Source organism: Neovison vison, chromosome 3 (genome assembly GCF_020171115.1).
Source record: "Neovison vison isolate M4711 chromosome 3, ASM_NN_V1, whole genome shotgun sequence".
NCBI classification, from domain to species: Eukaryota; Metazoa; Chordata; class Mammalia; order Carnivora; family Mustelidae; genus Neogale; species Neogale vison.
In genome coordinates this window covers 8,147,886-8,164,741 of record NC_058093.1, presented here as the reverse complement: position 1 = coordinate 8,164,741, position 16,856 = coordinate 8,147,886, and the positions used below count along the sequence as shown (strand labels likewise).

Here is a 16,856-nt window from a genome sequence, read left to right as displayed (position 1 = left end):
AGCCATAAAAAAGAATGGAGTTCTAACAGATGCTACAATATGGATGAAACTTCGGAACAATGAGTGAAATACACCAGACACAAAGACACGAAGACAAATACTGAATGATTCCATTTACAAGAACTATCTAGAACAGAACAGTCAAATTCAGAAACAAAAAAGATGAGATGTTACCAAGGGCTAGGAGGAAAAGGAAATGAAGATGCGCTGCTTCTTGTTTATAGTTTCTATTTGGGATGATAAAAAAATATTTGTAGCCGACAGCTTGGGGTGCTTGGGGAGCTCAGTCAGTGGAGCATGCAAGTCTCGTTTGATCTTAGAGATGTTCTAGCCCCATGCTGGGTACAGAGATTACCTACAAACAAAATCTTCAAAAAAAAAAAAAAAAAAAAGTCTGATGGTTGCGCAACACTGCAGTGTAGTAAGTGCCGCTGATTGGTACCTTTCAGGGTTCACAGTGGCAAATCTTGGGTTATTTATATTTTACCATAATAAAAAATAATTAAATAGCTAGCTAAAATAAAATGGCAAAGTATAAACTAAACCCAAAGTCCTCTCTTAATCCACTATATTCTCCATTAAATCACACTATTTTCAGGAATTCTCACCAAGTGATTTATCACTTATGTATTTAACTCTTAGAGATGGGTTCACCAAAGGAGGATCCAAAGAAAAGTAATTACATAAATCATCAGAATATACTTATATTTATTTCACTGTCACCTAGAAATATATGTGAGAGCAAGGTTGAAGTATTTATGTCCCATCTAACATAAATGATCACTTATTTTTGCCAGTGATAAGAAATAAGTGATAAAGAGCTATCTTTCCCATTTCAGGTAAGTTGGAAAATTCCCAGGTATTGTCTGTATTTCCAGGTATTTCTATAGGTTTTCCATCACAACTATGTCATTAGCAAAAGAGCCTACTATCTCTAACAAGTGTTATTATACACGTTTTCTTATACTGATCCGTTAACATTTTTAAAGTAATTTAAGCTTTCCAGCACTAAAATTTTAATAGTCATTCTCCTCACAACTTGTAAATCTTCAAGGACAATTACAATCCTTTTGACCTATGAGAAGAAACACTGTTTTGATTTTATTGTACTTGAAATATTATCCTGTGTTATTTAAAGACTTAATTTTTAGGGGCCTCTGGGTGGCTCAGTCAGTTAAGTGTCTACCTCTAGCTCAGGTCGTGATCCTGGGATCTGGCCCCGAGTCTGGCTTCCTGCTCAGTGGGGAGCCTGCCTCTCCCACTCCCTTCCCCTGGCTCCCTCTATTCCAAATAAATAAACAAAATCTTAAAAAAAAAAGAACAAAAAAACCCACAAACTTATTTTTAGAATTAACTTTCATATTTACACTTACATAAACTCTACTACAATTTCCTAGGTGTGGAAAAAAAGCAATTCAGGTAATACAATTTTTCTAATTCCTAACCAAATTATTGTGCTTTTTAAATCACAACTTGTTTAGTATAAAACAAACCCCAAAAAGATCCCAAAACAACAACAAACAATTAAAGGCATCTTTTCTAAAACTTATGTTAACAACAATATGCAAACTATTAAATACAACTAACAAATGTTTCCTTTATTTGCACCCAAGATACCATATACAATAAAAAAACGTTAAATGTCTGAAACAAGCTTCACTTATTCTGCAAATTAGGTCGCTTAAAACGTTAAAGGTCTTCAAGCTTAGTTATTCACCAACTCCCTTTCTCATTATCTAGAGAGAAAATGCATTCTTTTAAAAAGAAGCGCTCATCTGTGGAAACTTTCTAATTAACTCAGTTCAAAGCATGTGCAAGATGGCAGTTTTCTACACTGTTTCAGCATTTTAATTGGCAGAAAATGCTTAGCGGCCTATTCACAACTGTACCCCCCCTTGGTAATTAAGCTGGGGTCAACTCTATGACTAAATGAGCCAATCTTGTGAAACAAACGATTTCTAACATACACAGTATATGGCGTACTTGGTTCACAGCAGACTTTGAACAGTAATGAGATAGTAGCTGTGTCACTATGGGAGATTTATATGGAACAAGTTAACCTTTCTTAATGGTGCAGCAGTCATTAAAAATAATTACTAGCAGGGCAATCTCTCCAACAATTATTAACATCTATCAAGACATACTTAATTCAAACTTCATTTCTGACAGTGCTAATAACCACCTGCAAACAACTAATCAATATTCACTATTATATATTTGTTTTCAAAGCAAGCATAATTTCCTCTAAGGCTTTTCGGATTGAATAAACTCCAATTTTCAATGTTATTATTGTCAAGCATCTGCCAACAGCTCTGTTAAAATATACAGATTATGTCAATATTAAAACATTGAAAACTTTAAGTTATAATTCAGAGTGGATGTAAAAACGACTGAAATTTCTTAGAAGCCTTACAAAAGAAAAAAGGCTACTAGTTTTAACTCTAGAGGCAACAATCCCTTCAGTTTGTTTTTCCATGTAAAGAACAAATGTGTTTTATTTTTAATTTAAGTCAAATAATCTCAGACCTAACTTCCCCTTTTCTCCTGCCTCAGTGAGCATTTATAAGCACCTTGGAGACTGTGGTTCTTAAGGTCTTTACTCATCTACAAAGATCAATGAACACGAAGCCAGCAAAGGGAACATATTTTATCTGTTCAAAAACCAGAATTCAAAGCTACTATGAGGACTTAAATTCTCTGCTTTTACTGATCTTACCTGACTGAACAGGTACCACCTAACCAGACTACTCTTGGGGGTTTTGTTTTAGCTCATCTACACTTCCAGCACACCTACACCAACACTTACCGCTAACACTTTGTGGCCCATTATCTCCATTACCTGTCAAAGCACTACGAAATGTAACCATATATAACTCTCTGTATCTCCTGGTCACTTCCCCCCATCCCCCAGGGTCACTTTTGCTAGCAAAGCAGAGTTAAGAACCTTTTTTCCAAGATTTTATTTATTTATTCGACAGAGAGAGCACAAGTAGGCAGAGCAGCAGACAGAAGGAGAGGGAGAAGCAAGCTCTCGGCTGAGCAAGGAGCCCCATGCAGGGCTCGATCCCAGGACCCCGGGATCATGACCTGAGCCAAAGGCAGCCGCTTAACCAACTAAGCCACCCAGGCACCCCAAGTTAAGATCCTTCTTAGCAGGAAGCAGTGAAGAGCGGCATACAGGTCACCATCATATAGGCTTTAGATGGAGAATACTCCAGTACATATCACGGCTCTGCTCCCCAGCATCGATGTGACCGTGAACAAGTTACTTAACTTCTCAAAGCCTCCTTTCCTCAGCAAATAGAAGTAAATAAAAGTGCCCATCTCATGGATTTAACAAATTAAATATCCTTGTGAATGTATTTAGAACAGTACACAGTATGGTCCCAATAAATATAGGCCATTATGATTAATTTATCTAAAGTAATTTTCTTATTGCAAAGAAGTTAAAAAGGACGTAGGTGCCTGTGAGACTGACTGTTATGTATTGAGAGCATTTCCTTTCCCTTGTAGGTTTTCAAGCTCTAATGAATCTCTCGATCCCCAAAAAAACTCTTACATATATACTGGACTGTGATATTCTTAAATATGTCCACCTTATTCCTATGCTATGAAAAATCTTTTAATTCTGCCTTCTCAATCTTTTGTCAGAATCCCTATTTGGTCCATATTCACACACACCAATTTAGTGACTTTCACTACGATGCAACAGTGCCCCTCCAGCAAAGGCATTTCAACCAGTACTGCCTTCACTGTGATTTTCCACACGATCAAGTCCATGAGAATTCTACTCATTCTGAAAAGACTGTATTATCAAAGTATACTAAGCTGCCTAATACAACTGACCCTTGAACGTGTGAGATTAGGGGACAAACCTCTAACCTTCCATATGCAGCCAAAAATCCAAGTATAACTTTTAACTCCTCCCCAATTTAACCATTAATAGGCTATTGTAGACTAGAAGCCTTACCATTAACATAAACAACACATATTTTGTATGTTATTATGTGTTATATACTGTATTCTTACAACAGTATCTTTTTCTTACTTTCTTCAGTATTTCTAGGCTATGTGGTTTATCTGTTAGTTTTTTCAAATTGCTGTAAACCTTCAAGAAACCTTCCAATATATTTCTCGAAAAATATCTGCATACAAGTGTACACATGCAGCTCCAATCTGCGCCTGTTCAAGGTCAACTGCATTCATAAAATGATCTTCAAAGACTCATTTTCAACAAGGGCCTTTCCTGGGTTATAACTAAAAGCTTATGGTTAATATAAAGTATTCATTCAATCAATATGTGAATGCTTTCTTTTTGTTCAAAAGACCAAGTCACTTCCTTTAAGCAACTGAAGTCCAACAAAAACAGTTAACAAATCCAATTATGAAAATCCCCTAAGTTCTGAGCTGGGACGGAGACCTACGGAGAGCACCAAGGAAGGGAGCTGAATGAAGCCCAGGATGGCTTAGGAAGTTATTCCAGAGAGTCTAACCCTTGAGCTGAATCTCTGAGAAATCACAGTAGTCACTCGAACAGAAAGGCTCAGAATGTGAAAAGGCAGCGATAACTGAGGGGAAAACGGAATAATCTATCACCGGGAGTTTGTTCATGGTTCGGGCTGCGAGGACAGAAATGCATGGTGGGGGATAAGCACAGAGAAGTAGGTGGGCAGGATCATCTCCTGGAAAGCCTGACCCACCAAGTGAAGGGCTCTGAAATTCGAACAATACAGCATAATACAGCTCCCTAAAATAGAGGAGAAAAAAATACAACTAGCACATCACAACCAATCTACGTTCTGGGACATTCCTGCTTACAGTATAAAAGATATAATGACAAACACTAGAGATCTAATGAAAAATACTGAATAGTATAAAGATACATGGCAAAATTATAAAGGGGATATCCAAATTAACTAAATTTGGAAGGTAACAGCATAGTGATTAACTGCCCAGAGGATTTATGACAAACCTCGGGTGTGGTGGGCTCGACCATTTAGTAGGCCCCGGGGAAACGTAGGCGAGTCACGAAACCTTTCTATACTACAGTTTGAACGTCTGTAAGAATCAGAATCATATATAGCTCCCCCACATAATAATTCAATCGAGTGGGGTGCCTGGGTAGTTCAATCGGGTAAGCATTCGACTCTGGATTTTGGCTCAGGTCATGACCTCAGGGGACTGAGCCCCGCGTCCAGCTCTGCACTCAGTCGGGAGCCTGCCTGAGGATTCTCTCTCCCCCACTCCCTCTGCCCCTTCATTTCTGACAGTGCTAATAACCACCTGCAAACTCGCTTGTGCTCTCTTTTTCTCTCTAAAATAAGTAAGTAAATCTTTAAACAAAAATGATTCAATAGAATACTATTAAAATTTAGTGGGGGGTGGGGGAGCATGTGAAACACTTAGCACATGGATAGCAAAATGGCTAAATTCCCTCAGCTTGAATCCTAGCACTGTCACTGACCAGCTCTGGTATTTGGGGGAGGTTAACAGAACATTCTCCCCCTTCCATACCTGCTGCAAAAAGTAAAAGCCACGGAGTCTAGAAGAATGCCTGCAATACTTGTCTGTTAAAGTACGTTAGCGGTCACTAACAAGAAAAAACTCTGTGTCAGAAAATCTCATTTGCATTTTTAGAAAGGGAAGGTAATGAAATTAATTCAACAATCAATCAAAAGCCAAGTTATGGTGGAGTGGATCGAGCTAGAAGGAATTTAAGAGGAGAGGTAACGGGACTTGACGACGGATTATGCAGGGAAAAAAGGAAAAACAAAACCTTAAGAGAAAAATGCCAAAGATTTTCAGATTTTATTAAAAAAAATGAACTGTTATGGCATTTGAGATTCAGTAAGGAGTACAAACTTTCTGTGGAGTAGAAGTTTTAGAAATATTAAGTGGGAGATACCTGTGAACATCAAGGTGGGGTTATCTAGCCAACCAGGCATGGTTTGTTTTTTGTTTTTTTTTTTTTAAAAGATTTTATTTAGTTATCCGACAGAGCGAGATCACAAGCAGGCAGAGAGGCAGGCAGAGAGAGAGAGAGAGGAGGAAGCAGGCTCCCCGCTGAGCAGAGAGCCCGATGCGGGCCTCGATCCCAGGACCCTGAGATCATGACCTGAGCCGAAGGCAGCGGCCTAACCCACTGAGCCACCCAGGCGCCCCAGACATGGTTTTAAAAGAGCCTGGACAGAATACCGAACATAGTTTTGGTTTTACTTTCGTTGAAGCGCTCTATTAAACTGCCCACAATGAATTCATGTGCCAGTCACTGGCATTTCTGACATTCATAGAGTCTGACCACAGTGGCTTCCCTTTTTACTTCCTTATAAATTTAAACTTAGCTTTTCACAGAGGCCCTCTACTCCAAGATTACCGTTAAGTAATTATAATGCCAATGACTTTAATTGGCAGCCCCATTATTTACATTTGCTCCTCAAGAAGAATCCATTTATCACAAATCTTTATTTTCTTTTTCATCTGGTTCTCTATGCAAAGCAAAACCTTCCTTCATAATCTTTAAATTGAAAAGACAAGTAAACTCTTCCTCTTCTCTTTCCCCAACCTTTTTTAAACTTTCGTATCTAATCCTGACTAAAGCATACTGAAAGGCACCAAAAGGAAAACAGAAATTTGGAATTACTTTCTAATTCAATTACATTCTTAAAATAGTAGAGAGACTAGTTTGAGGGGAAAAAAAACAAACAAAAACTTTAATCTTTCTTACCTGATGCCCCTATATTTGCCTTATCTTCAGGATCCTGATTCTTATCCTTACTTAAATCTTCAACTAAAAGTTTGTCAAAATGTTCGATACAAAGTCTGCTGTCGATTTGATATAATAAAGCAGGGCAAAGATACGTGAATAAATCAGGTGAGATTGGAGAATTGGCACCATGACCATAGTATTTTAACAACTGAGTGACGTTCAAACACTGCAAAAAATTGATAAAACAAATTAAGTAAATGAGTATTTTAAGAAGATTAAGCAGAAAAAGAAATTACTGTATAATAAAAAAGTCTAAATATGATTTGAAAATAAACTGTAATACAGATATCTATTACAAGCAAAGATTTTCATTAAGAATTTATGGCTGAAACACATTCAACTTCACTACCCAACTCTACGTGGACTGTAAGCCATTTTTCACTCCAACACATGAAAGATTATAACTTTACTCAATAATTAATAAAAATCACTCACAACTACATTCATGAAGGGTGAAGAGAAAAATCATTTCCCTATTAAAAGTGCAATCATCCATAATTACAGATTATTAAACATAGAGAATTTTAACTTTGTATTAAAATACACAATATAGACATTTTGATTATCTAAGGTACCCCCAAAAATATTATATTGGGGAATTCTAACCCAATGCTTTAAGTGGAAGATAAAAGAAGACAGCTTCCACTGGTTCTTTTAAGTAGAAAACAAAACAAAGCAGAAAACAAATAGCAGAAAAGTCTGGACATATCATATAGCAAATATCTAAAACAAAGGCAGAGGAGAGAGTAGCCTTTCTTTTTCATACATCATACACTTTGGTTGCATGCTTATTTACTACTTGCAACCTCATTATGATTTTATTTATGGTACAAAAAGCAAAATCAAAACATATAAAAACAGAAGTATCCTTCTCAGATCTTAACATGAGGTACTACTCTATCTAGTGCATAGAACATTTCTAGAAATCCTGAGAAAATTCATCAGAATTCATCAGAAAACTATGCATCAGACCTGTAAGGATATAAAACAACATCTCTGATATAGACCCCACAAGTCTGTTAGAAAAAGTAACATTAATGATAACATCTAGTTATGATCAAGAGATGATTCTAGGATATTATCTAAGGTAGTAAATAAATAAAAGTATTTCCTTACAAGTACACTGAGATTCTAAAATATAAGGGATTAAAATCAGTGCTGCTAACGTGCACCCAAATTTTATAGCAGCAATGTCTACAACAACCAAACTAGCCAAAGAACCTAGATGTCCATCAACAGATGAATGGATAAAGAAGATGTGGTGTATGTCTACAATGGAATACTATGCGGCCATCAAAAGAAATGAAATCTTGCCATTTGCAACGACGTGGATGGAGCTAGAGGGTATTATGCTGAGCAAAATAAGTCAATCAGAGAAAGACAATTATCGTATGATCTATCTCTTGTGAGGAAGTGCAGAGGCAACATGGGGGGTCTGGAGGGTAGAAAAGGAATAAATGAAATAAGATGGGGTCGGGAGGGAGACAAACCATAAGAGACTCTTAATCTCACAAAACAAACTGAGGGTTGCTGGGGGGAGGTGGGTAGGGAGAGGGTGGTTGGGCTATGGACATTGGGGAAGGTATGTGCTATGGTGAGTGCTGTGAAGTGTGTAAACCTGGTGATTCATGACCTGTATCCCTGGGGCTAATAACACATTATATGTTAATTAAAAATTTTAAAAAATTAATTAAAAAAAACAGTGCTGCTGAAAACCAGTATCTGATTATTTACACAGGGAAGAAACACAGAGATATTTCCATAAATGCAAAATATACTTCAATAATAGAGACAGAAACAAAAAAGGTGAGGTCATTTTCCCCCATTAGATGTGTACTGTGGCTTTTTATGTGTGTGAACAATAAGTAAGTTCAACAATTTTCTAAACTTTAATAAGTACTAAAAATTAGAATTCAACAAGGATGTTGATATACTTTTAATGCAACAAAAATAAACATGTTTCAGTAGTTAAAAAAAAAATTGAGAGAGAACCAATCAAATGTGAAAGTATTCAAAGGAACATAAAAATTTTAAAGGATAGGGCAACCATCCCATTACTAGTGGATTTTCTTATTATCTTATCTTTTTGCATTCACCCTACATCTGCCAAAGACATGAAAAAAGATTAATTATGAGGAAGTAGGCAATACAATAAAGTGACATAGAAAAAACAAACCTACCACATATATAAAATAACTGACTTTAGAGCTACATCAATGACTGGGAACCATTCTGTAATTAATTCATTAAAGTTAATAATTATGAAAAAGAAAATGCCTACTTTCCAACAGGGCAGGTGAACAAAAAGGACTTCAATTTTCAAACATCTAGAACCAACTAGCAATAACAAAATGAAAACTAACTTGGGAAGTCAAAACAAGTCATAAGCTGGAAAGTAAAATAAGGAATATATGTTCTAATAACCTTTAAGTATTTAGATTTGAGGAACTCATATTTGCGAACACTGCAAATGAAAGTCCAGATAAAAAACTTTAATCTGATTTAAATTCCTTAAAGAATTTTGCTTAGGAACATTATCTGGAAATAAGTTGGAATATAATTGACTGCTCTCCACTGTTACTTCTTTTGTTATCTACAATGTTCCACAATTATCTGAGAATTATGGAGCAACCATCTTCTTTACACCTACCTCATGCTGACGGTCATCTTCATTATGATCTTTGTGAGTAGCAGCTGAATAAATTGCACTTTTTTTAACGTGTGGTGCTTCTCGCTTTCTAGTATGTCGAAGTTCACCTTCATTATCAGGATTAAGATCTTGGTGTACATGACCAGGATCATGACCATTATGTTCTGGAAGGCGTACATGAGAATGACCTGGGTTATGTACACGATCAGGTTTGTGGACCCGATTATGCTCATACTGTTCACCCTGAACATGGTTGGGTGGAAAACCTGGTGTAATAACCTCAGAATTTTCATTACTTTTCTTCCCTTTTCTCTTCCTCTTTCCTTTCGGTAGCTTACTTTCAGACTGTTCCTGTGTTTTATTGGTCTCTGTTGAAGGTTCATGGCTAGTCTCCCCACGCTCACTGTGAGCAATGGAATCATTAGGAAAATGGCGAGTGCCGTTATGATCGAGGTGATGATGCAAACAATGGTGATGACATAAGCGATGACTATGGTCATGCATATGTTTATCATCCGATTTGACAGATACTTCAATTGTCTCTTTCTCTGGATCACACTTATGGGTTCTTTTTGTTGATACGCTAGTCACAGTTTGATTTTCTGAATTCAAATGATTGTGGGAATGCTGGTGGTTATGGGAGTGAAAATGCTTTCCCTCTTGAACTGCCAAAATATCTAAGTGAGAAACATGATCGTGGCCAAGATCCTCATGATTAATCTCAACTACTTTTATCTCTCCAAGGCCCAAGTTTGTTAAAAGTTTCTCCAGACCAAAAAAGGATAATCTTCCATTTTCACCGTAACGGTCAAAAAGTTTTTCAATATAATATTTTTTTTCATTTTCAGCATCCAGCACTGAAAATTTGCTTGACTCCGATTCTGTCATTCCACGACGATGTCTGTGATGTTCCTCAGAACCATGGTCATGTTCTTCATGGCAATGGTTGCAGTGATGGAAAATAAATGTCAGCAAACAAATGAGGCAAAATTTTGTATGCATATGTACCTTCATTTCTATTTTTCCTAAAGGGATTTAAAAAGAGAAGCAGGCATTAGTTCGTACTTAGATACATTCAATATAATCATAAACTCTCCAGCAATTGTCAATCCACGAGGCAAATGTTTCACATTTCTTTCAGTGCTATAAATCATTCTTTCCTTCTTCAATTCCCTATAAAAATGGCCCCTTTTAATTTATCAAAATAGTGTACAGTCCTTCCAATTAGAACAAATTGCTCATCACTCCATCTAGACTATCCTGACTCCCTTTAAGCATAACACTTAAGAATCTACCATATAGTTATACAGGAACTGCTGGTTTCCCTCTTATCTGGTCCTTTAGGAAAGCTAACTGATCCTTGTTCTTGAGGTCCTGTTCAGTGCAATATACAAGATGAAACAGAATGGTAAAAGGTATAAAGATCAGAAAGAAAAATCTCATTATTCACTAACGGCAGAACTGGGTATGTAGAAAGTCCAAAAGAATCTATAAAAGTTAATTTAGTAAAACTGCCATATTAAGGACAATAACCGAAAATCAATTTTATTTCTAGACACAAGCAAAATTATAAAATGAAATTAGAAAACAGTATCATTTATCATACCAATAGCTAGGAATAAACCTAAAAAAAGATGTGTAAGATGTTTACATAAATAAAAGATCACATATTACTGAGAGAAATGAAAAGACCTAAATAAATGAATGGCTATATCATGTTCATGACTGGATGTGATATAGATCCAAGGTAGTATCAACCAAAATCCCAGAAGAAACTGTAAAAATTGGTGAGGTATTTTTAATACTTATGTGGAAAAAGTAAAGTCCAAGAATGGTCAAGACTTCATGAAGAATAAGAGAGGAGCACTCACTCTACCAGCTACTGAAGTAGCTGTGGTATTTAGTGGAAGAATAAACAAATATACCAAAGAAACAAAACAGAGTCTAAAAATAGTAAAGATCTGGGGCACCTGGGCGGCTCAGTCGGTTAAGCAGCTGCCTTCAGTTCAGGTCATGATCCCAGGGTCTTGGAACTGAGTCCTGAGTCAGGCTCCCTGCTCAGTGGGGAATCTGCTTGCCCTCTCGCTCTGCCTACTGCTCTGCCTACTTGTACTCTCTCTCTGTCAAATAAATAAAAAACTTAAAAATGAATGAATGAATGAATGAGTAAATAAATAGAAAAGATTCTCTTTTCCTTGGTGCCTGGTCAATCTGTTTTACATTTGGAAGAAAAAATAAATAAATAAAACTGGACCCCCCCCCTACCTCACATCATATATAAAAATCAATTCAGACACATTGTAAACCTAAAAAGCAATAAATGTTAAAGCAATAAAGTGTCCAGAACTGTGCCATTCAATATGGTAGCCACTACCCACATATCGCTGCTTAAATTTAAACTAACTACATTTAAAATTCAGCTTCTCAATCACCTCAGCTAAACTGTAAATACTCAATAAACACTTTCAGCTCATGGGGACTTAAAAGTATAGATATAGAACATGTCCATCATCACAGAAAGTTCTACTGGACAGCACACTTCTAGAATATAGAAATGCATGTGAGTCAATTAATTTTAAAATGTTCTAGAATTAACAGGTCAAAGTCATTTTCATGTTGTATTTTATTTAACTCATTATAAATGCAAAATACTATCATTTCAACATGCAATAAATATAAAAAACATAAAAACTTAGCTTTTTACATTATGTCATTGACATCCAGCATGTATTTTACGCTTACAAAACATCATAATTCTGACAAACCACACTTCAAGTGCTAGATAAACCACACGTGGCTGATAGCTACTATACGGAAAAGTATAGATCTGGAAGATGTGGGAGACTAGCTTCAAGACATTCCAAACCAAACATTAATAACATTATAAAGGGGAATGGATAAAGAATACTCCAGTTAAAATTAAGGAATTTCTGTTCTTCAGAAGATATCATTAAGAGATTAAGAAGACAAAGGGCACCTGGGTGGCTCAGTCAGTTGTGTGTCCAATTCTCGGTTTCAGCTCAGACCATGATCTCAGGGTTATGAGATGAAGCCCTGTCTTGGGCTCTGGGCTCAGCAGGGAGTCTGCTTCCCTTCTTCTTGTGCTTCTCCCTACCAATCAATCACACCCTGTCTAATTTTTTTTTTTTTTTTTTAATAGAAGGGCAAGCCACGGGTCTTTAAAACAAAAAGGGGGAGGTAGGGGTGCCTCAGGTAGAGCATGTGACTCTTGATACTGGGGTTGTAGGTTCAAGCCCCATGTTGGGTAAAGAGATCACTTAAAAATAAAATCTTTTAAAAAAAAAAAAAAAAAAAAAAAGAGCAAGCCACAGACTTAGAAAAGATTACCACAACATTACCAGTCAAAAATGTATAAGGAATTTCTAAAAGGGAATATGAAAATTATGAGAAAATTCAATGGAGAAATGGGAAGAAGTCTGACCAGGCACTTCATAAGAAAACAGCCAAATTACTAACCATATGAAGGGTCTCAACTTCAATAGTTATCAGAGAACTATACATTAAAATCACAGTTAATAACTACTATATAACCACCAGAATGAAAAAAACACAAAAGATGTAGGTTAAGAATATGGAGTTAACTCAAATTTGAATGCACTACTGGTGGGACTAACCATACATTGGTATCTTTTGGAAAAATGTTTGACAGGAACTTCCAGAAGTTGAACATAAGCATATCCACTCACAAAGCAATTCTAATCCTGGGTATATGTTCCACAGAAATGCATGCGGACTGACACCAACAGACAAGAACATGAAAATCAGCACAATCAGCATTCATCATAGCTTAAGACAGGAAAAAAGACCAAATGCTCATCCACTGTTGAATGGACAAACAGAGTAATCTTGTACTGGAATACGACACAGGAATGAAAACGAAATTACAGCTTCACTCATCAACACAAATAAATCTCACAGACTGTGCAAAAGATGGCAAACACTAAAGCGCACACCAGACACAAAGCACATAATAAGCCACATGTGTTTATATAAAGTTAAAAATGGGTAAAACGAAACCAAAGTAACAATGACTTTTTTAAAAAAGATTTTATTTTTAAGTAAGCTCTACACCTGACACAGGGCTTGAACTCACAACCCCAAGATCAAGAGTCACATGCTCTTTCAACTAAGCCAGCCAGGCACCTCCATGATGACTTTTTGAAAAGAAGGTAGAGGGTAATAATCAAAATTGGAAAGTGAAGTAACATTCTCTTTTTCTGAGTAACATTTACACAAATATGCCTACTTTGTGATAATTCATTGTGTTTTACTGTGTATTTTCTTTTTTTTTTTTTTCTTTCTTCTTTTTTTTTGACAGACAGAGATCACAAGTAGGCAGAGAGGCAGGAGAGGGAGGAGGAAGCAGGCTCCCCTTGGAGCAGGGAGCCCCGCATCGGGCTCGATCCCAGGACCCTGAGATCATGACCCAAGCCGAAGGCAGAGGCTTAACGCACTGAGCCACCCAGGCGCCCCTTACATTATAGAAAAATGTGCATTTTTCTATACACATACTGTATTTCAATGAAAAAGCTATTTTTTAGTATCTTTAAAAACTTACTTGAGAAAAAGAGAGCGTGTGCATGAGAGAGAGCACAAGCACACACAGCGAAGGGGCAGAGGGAGAGGAAGCAGCAGACGCCCTGCCGAGCAGGTAGCCAGACTGACTTGATCCCAGGATGCTGAACCGAATGAGCCACCGAAGCACCTGGTGAAAATGTTAGAAATAAAATTTGGGGGGCGCCTGGGTGGCTCAGTCATTAAGCCTCTGCCTTCGACTCAGGTCATGATCTCAGGGTCCTGGGATCGAGCCTCACATCGGGCTCTCTGCTCAGCGGGGAGCCTGCTTCCTCCTCTCTCTCTCTGCCTGCCTCTCTGCCTACTTGTGATCTGTCAAATAAATAAAAATCTAGAGGAAAAAAAAAAGTTTTCTTTTAAGAAAACTTTTTTTTCTTTCTTAAAAGAAAACTTAAATTAAATTCTTTAAGTATTACTCTACAGTAAAGAACACCACAGACAAAGCATATGACAAGCCACAAACCAGAAATCTTGGCCATGAGTACATGGAAACAATGCATATTAAAGACCAGTACCCAGAATATATAAAACATATTTAATCGATATGGAAGAAACTCCAATACTGCACAGATAGCTACACAGATGATCTAAAGAGGACGGGGGCCCTTGGGGGGCTCAGTCAGTGGGCGCCCAACTCTTGTCTGGCTCAGGGTTTTCAGACTGTGCTCCACTCCCAGTGGGGCGTCTGCGGCTCTCTCTCCCTTCGCCCCTCCCACTGCTCAAGGGCTCTCCCTCTCTCCCTCTCTAAAATAACAAATCAGTCTTAGGGGGAAAAAAGAGGACAGCTTGTTGGAAAAATAACATAACTACTAACACAGATAATGGACCAAGACATTAACAGACAAAAATATCTGGCAAATGGGTTAAGCAAAGATCTAATGCAGAGAAGTAGAAACTACTAAACACTGCTGATGGGAGTGTGTATTGCAGGTGCAGTCGTTTTGGGAAGCGATTTGTCATCTACTAAGAGTCAACGTGAACATGCTCTACAGCCGTAAATTTCCACTTCTTTCAGTGCATCTATGTTAGAGAAACTTTTGCCCTCAGACACAGGAGACAAACTCAAGAATCTTCACTGAAGTACTGTTTTGTTTTGTTTTTTTCCCTTAAATGTTAACTATCTTGTACCAGGATACTTTGACCGTAAGTAACAGAACACTAGAAGACTATTTCACAAAAAAAAAAAAGTTGGAAGAAATGGGTGGTTCAGGGAAACAACATGATCAAAACCTCAAGCTCGTAGATTTGTCCCCTCGAGAGGATCTGTTGTTGCTACAACCATTCCATCGTTATACAACTATACCCAAAGCTGGAGGATTTATCTTCATTTCTCTTTAATAAAAATAATAATAATTATTATTATTAATTTGAGAGTGAGCGAGAAAGAGAAGAGAAGAGAGAGAGGCACCCGGGGGGAGGGTCAGAGGGAGGAGAGGGAGATGCAGACTCCCCAGTGAGCAGGGAGCCTGATACGGGGCTCCATCCCAGGACCCTGGGATCACGACCTGAGCAAAAGGCAGACGCTTAACCAAGCCCCCCAGGCACCCCTCTTCATGCCTCTTTTTACCCAGGGAAAAGAGTCTTTCCCTAAAGTTTCTCCCAGATTTCTCTTTACATATATATTAAGAGCAGAACTGTACTACATACTCATGCCAAAACCCATCACTGGTAAAGGAAGAAACTACCGTGACTGGCTTAGACAAAGATATTCATTCCCCTGGGAATGGAAGGAAGCCACGTCTCCTCCACATGAGAGAGGAAGTGCTCCAAGAACACGGGGGGCTTAATAGCAAGGAAAAATGAGGAAAGGAAGCAGCGAGGTAAAATCCCTTACTTCTAAGGAATGACAATCATGTAATAATTAGTGCCCATCACAAACCTACATGCCCATCAATGGAAGAATGGATATAATAAATGCGGTATATTTATGTAATCAAAAAGTACACTACAGTTATAAATATGCAACTATGAGAGAATATATAACATGCACAGAGCTAAGAAACAATTTAAAAAGCACAAAAAAGACCCACGTCCTATCATTTAAACACCATTAAAAATATGCAAAACGTTTTACTTTGGGGACATATATACAGACAGGTAGCAAGAACCTAATGTGGGGATGGTTATGTTCTCGAATGGTTACTTTTCAGGAAGAGGAGAAGAGTCCCATGGCAGAGGACAGTATACACACTTAGCTGCATCCGCAGTGTTTCATTTCCTAAAAAGAGGGGGGTCTGAAGTCCCGTGACGAAGCAGTATTTGTTAGAGGAGCATACCGGAATGCAGGTTAGCTTCTTCTACGTGCTCTTCTTTAATTTTGAGGAGAGATCACACAACCTCTGTCCGTGACTCATCAGAGCACGGCTGCAGGGCCGCAGAAGCAGCGCCGGTCCCCTTGGAACCTGCCAGAAATACAAATCCTTGCAGCCCCCCCACACCTAGTAACTCAGGAACTCCGGCAGCAGAGCTCGGCAATGTTTTACTGAGTCTCTGAGTCAGACAGCTAATGTCTGAGAACTACAATCAACACAGATAAATCAAACACTCCCATTTATTTAAAATGATACTTTAGCCAGCTGAATGTTAGGATTTCCCAAATAAATTAGGCAGAATTATTTTGTGAAAAGATGTGGCGTAAGAATTTTGAAAAATCCGAGTGCCTGGGTAGCTCAGTGGGTGAAGCCTCTGCCTTCAGCTCAGGTCATGATCCCAGGGTCCTGGGATCGAGCCCCGCATCAGGCTCTCGGCTCAGCAGGGAGTCTGCTTCTCCTTCTGACCCTCCCCCTTTCATGCTCTTTCTCTCATTCTCTCTCAAGCAAATCAATAAATAAAATCTTACCAAAA

The 16,856-nt window shown here is 37.8% G+C and overlaps 1 protein-coding gene across 2 annotated transcripts in view; it reads right to left on the bottom strand.

The window, feature by feature from the left end:
* The window catches only part of SLC39A10 (solute carrier family 39 member 10), a 111,905-nt gene that overhangs the window by 29,650 nt on the left and 65,399 nt on the right, over positions 1–16,856 (bottom strand). For both annotated transcript variants that reach the window (XM_044241199.1, XM_044241198.1), the window contains exons 2-3: positions 9,417–10,441; positions 6,725–6,932 (exon numbers count right to left, since the gene is read on the bottom strand). In XM_044241199.1, the coding sequence (XP_044097134.1) occupies positions 6,725–6,932; positions 9,417–10,430 (1,222 nt within the window). In that variant the 5' untranslated portion in view covers positions 10,431–10,441. The remainder of the gene's footprint in view (positions 1–6,724; positions 6,933–9,416; positions 10,442–16,856) is intronic.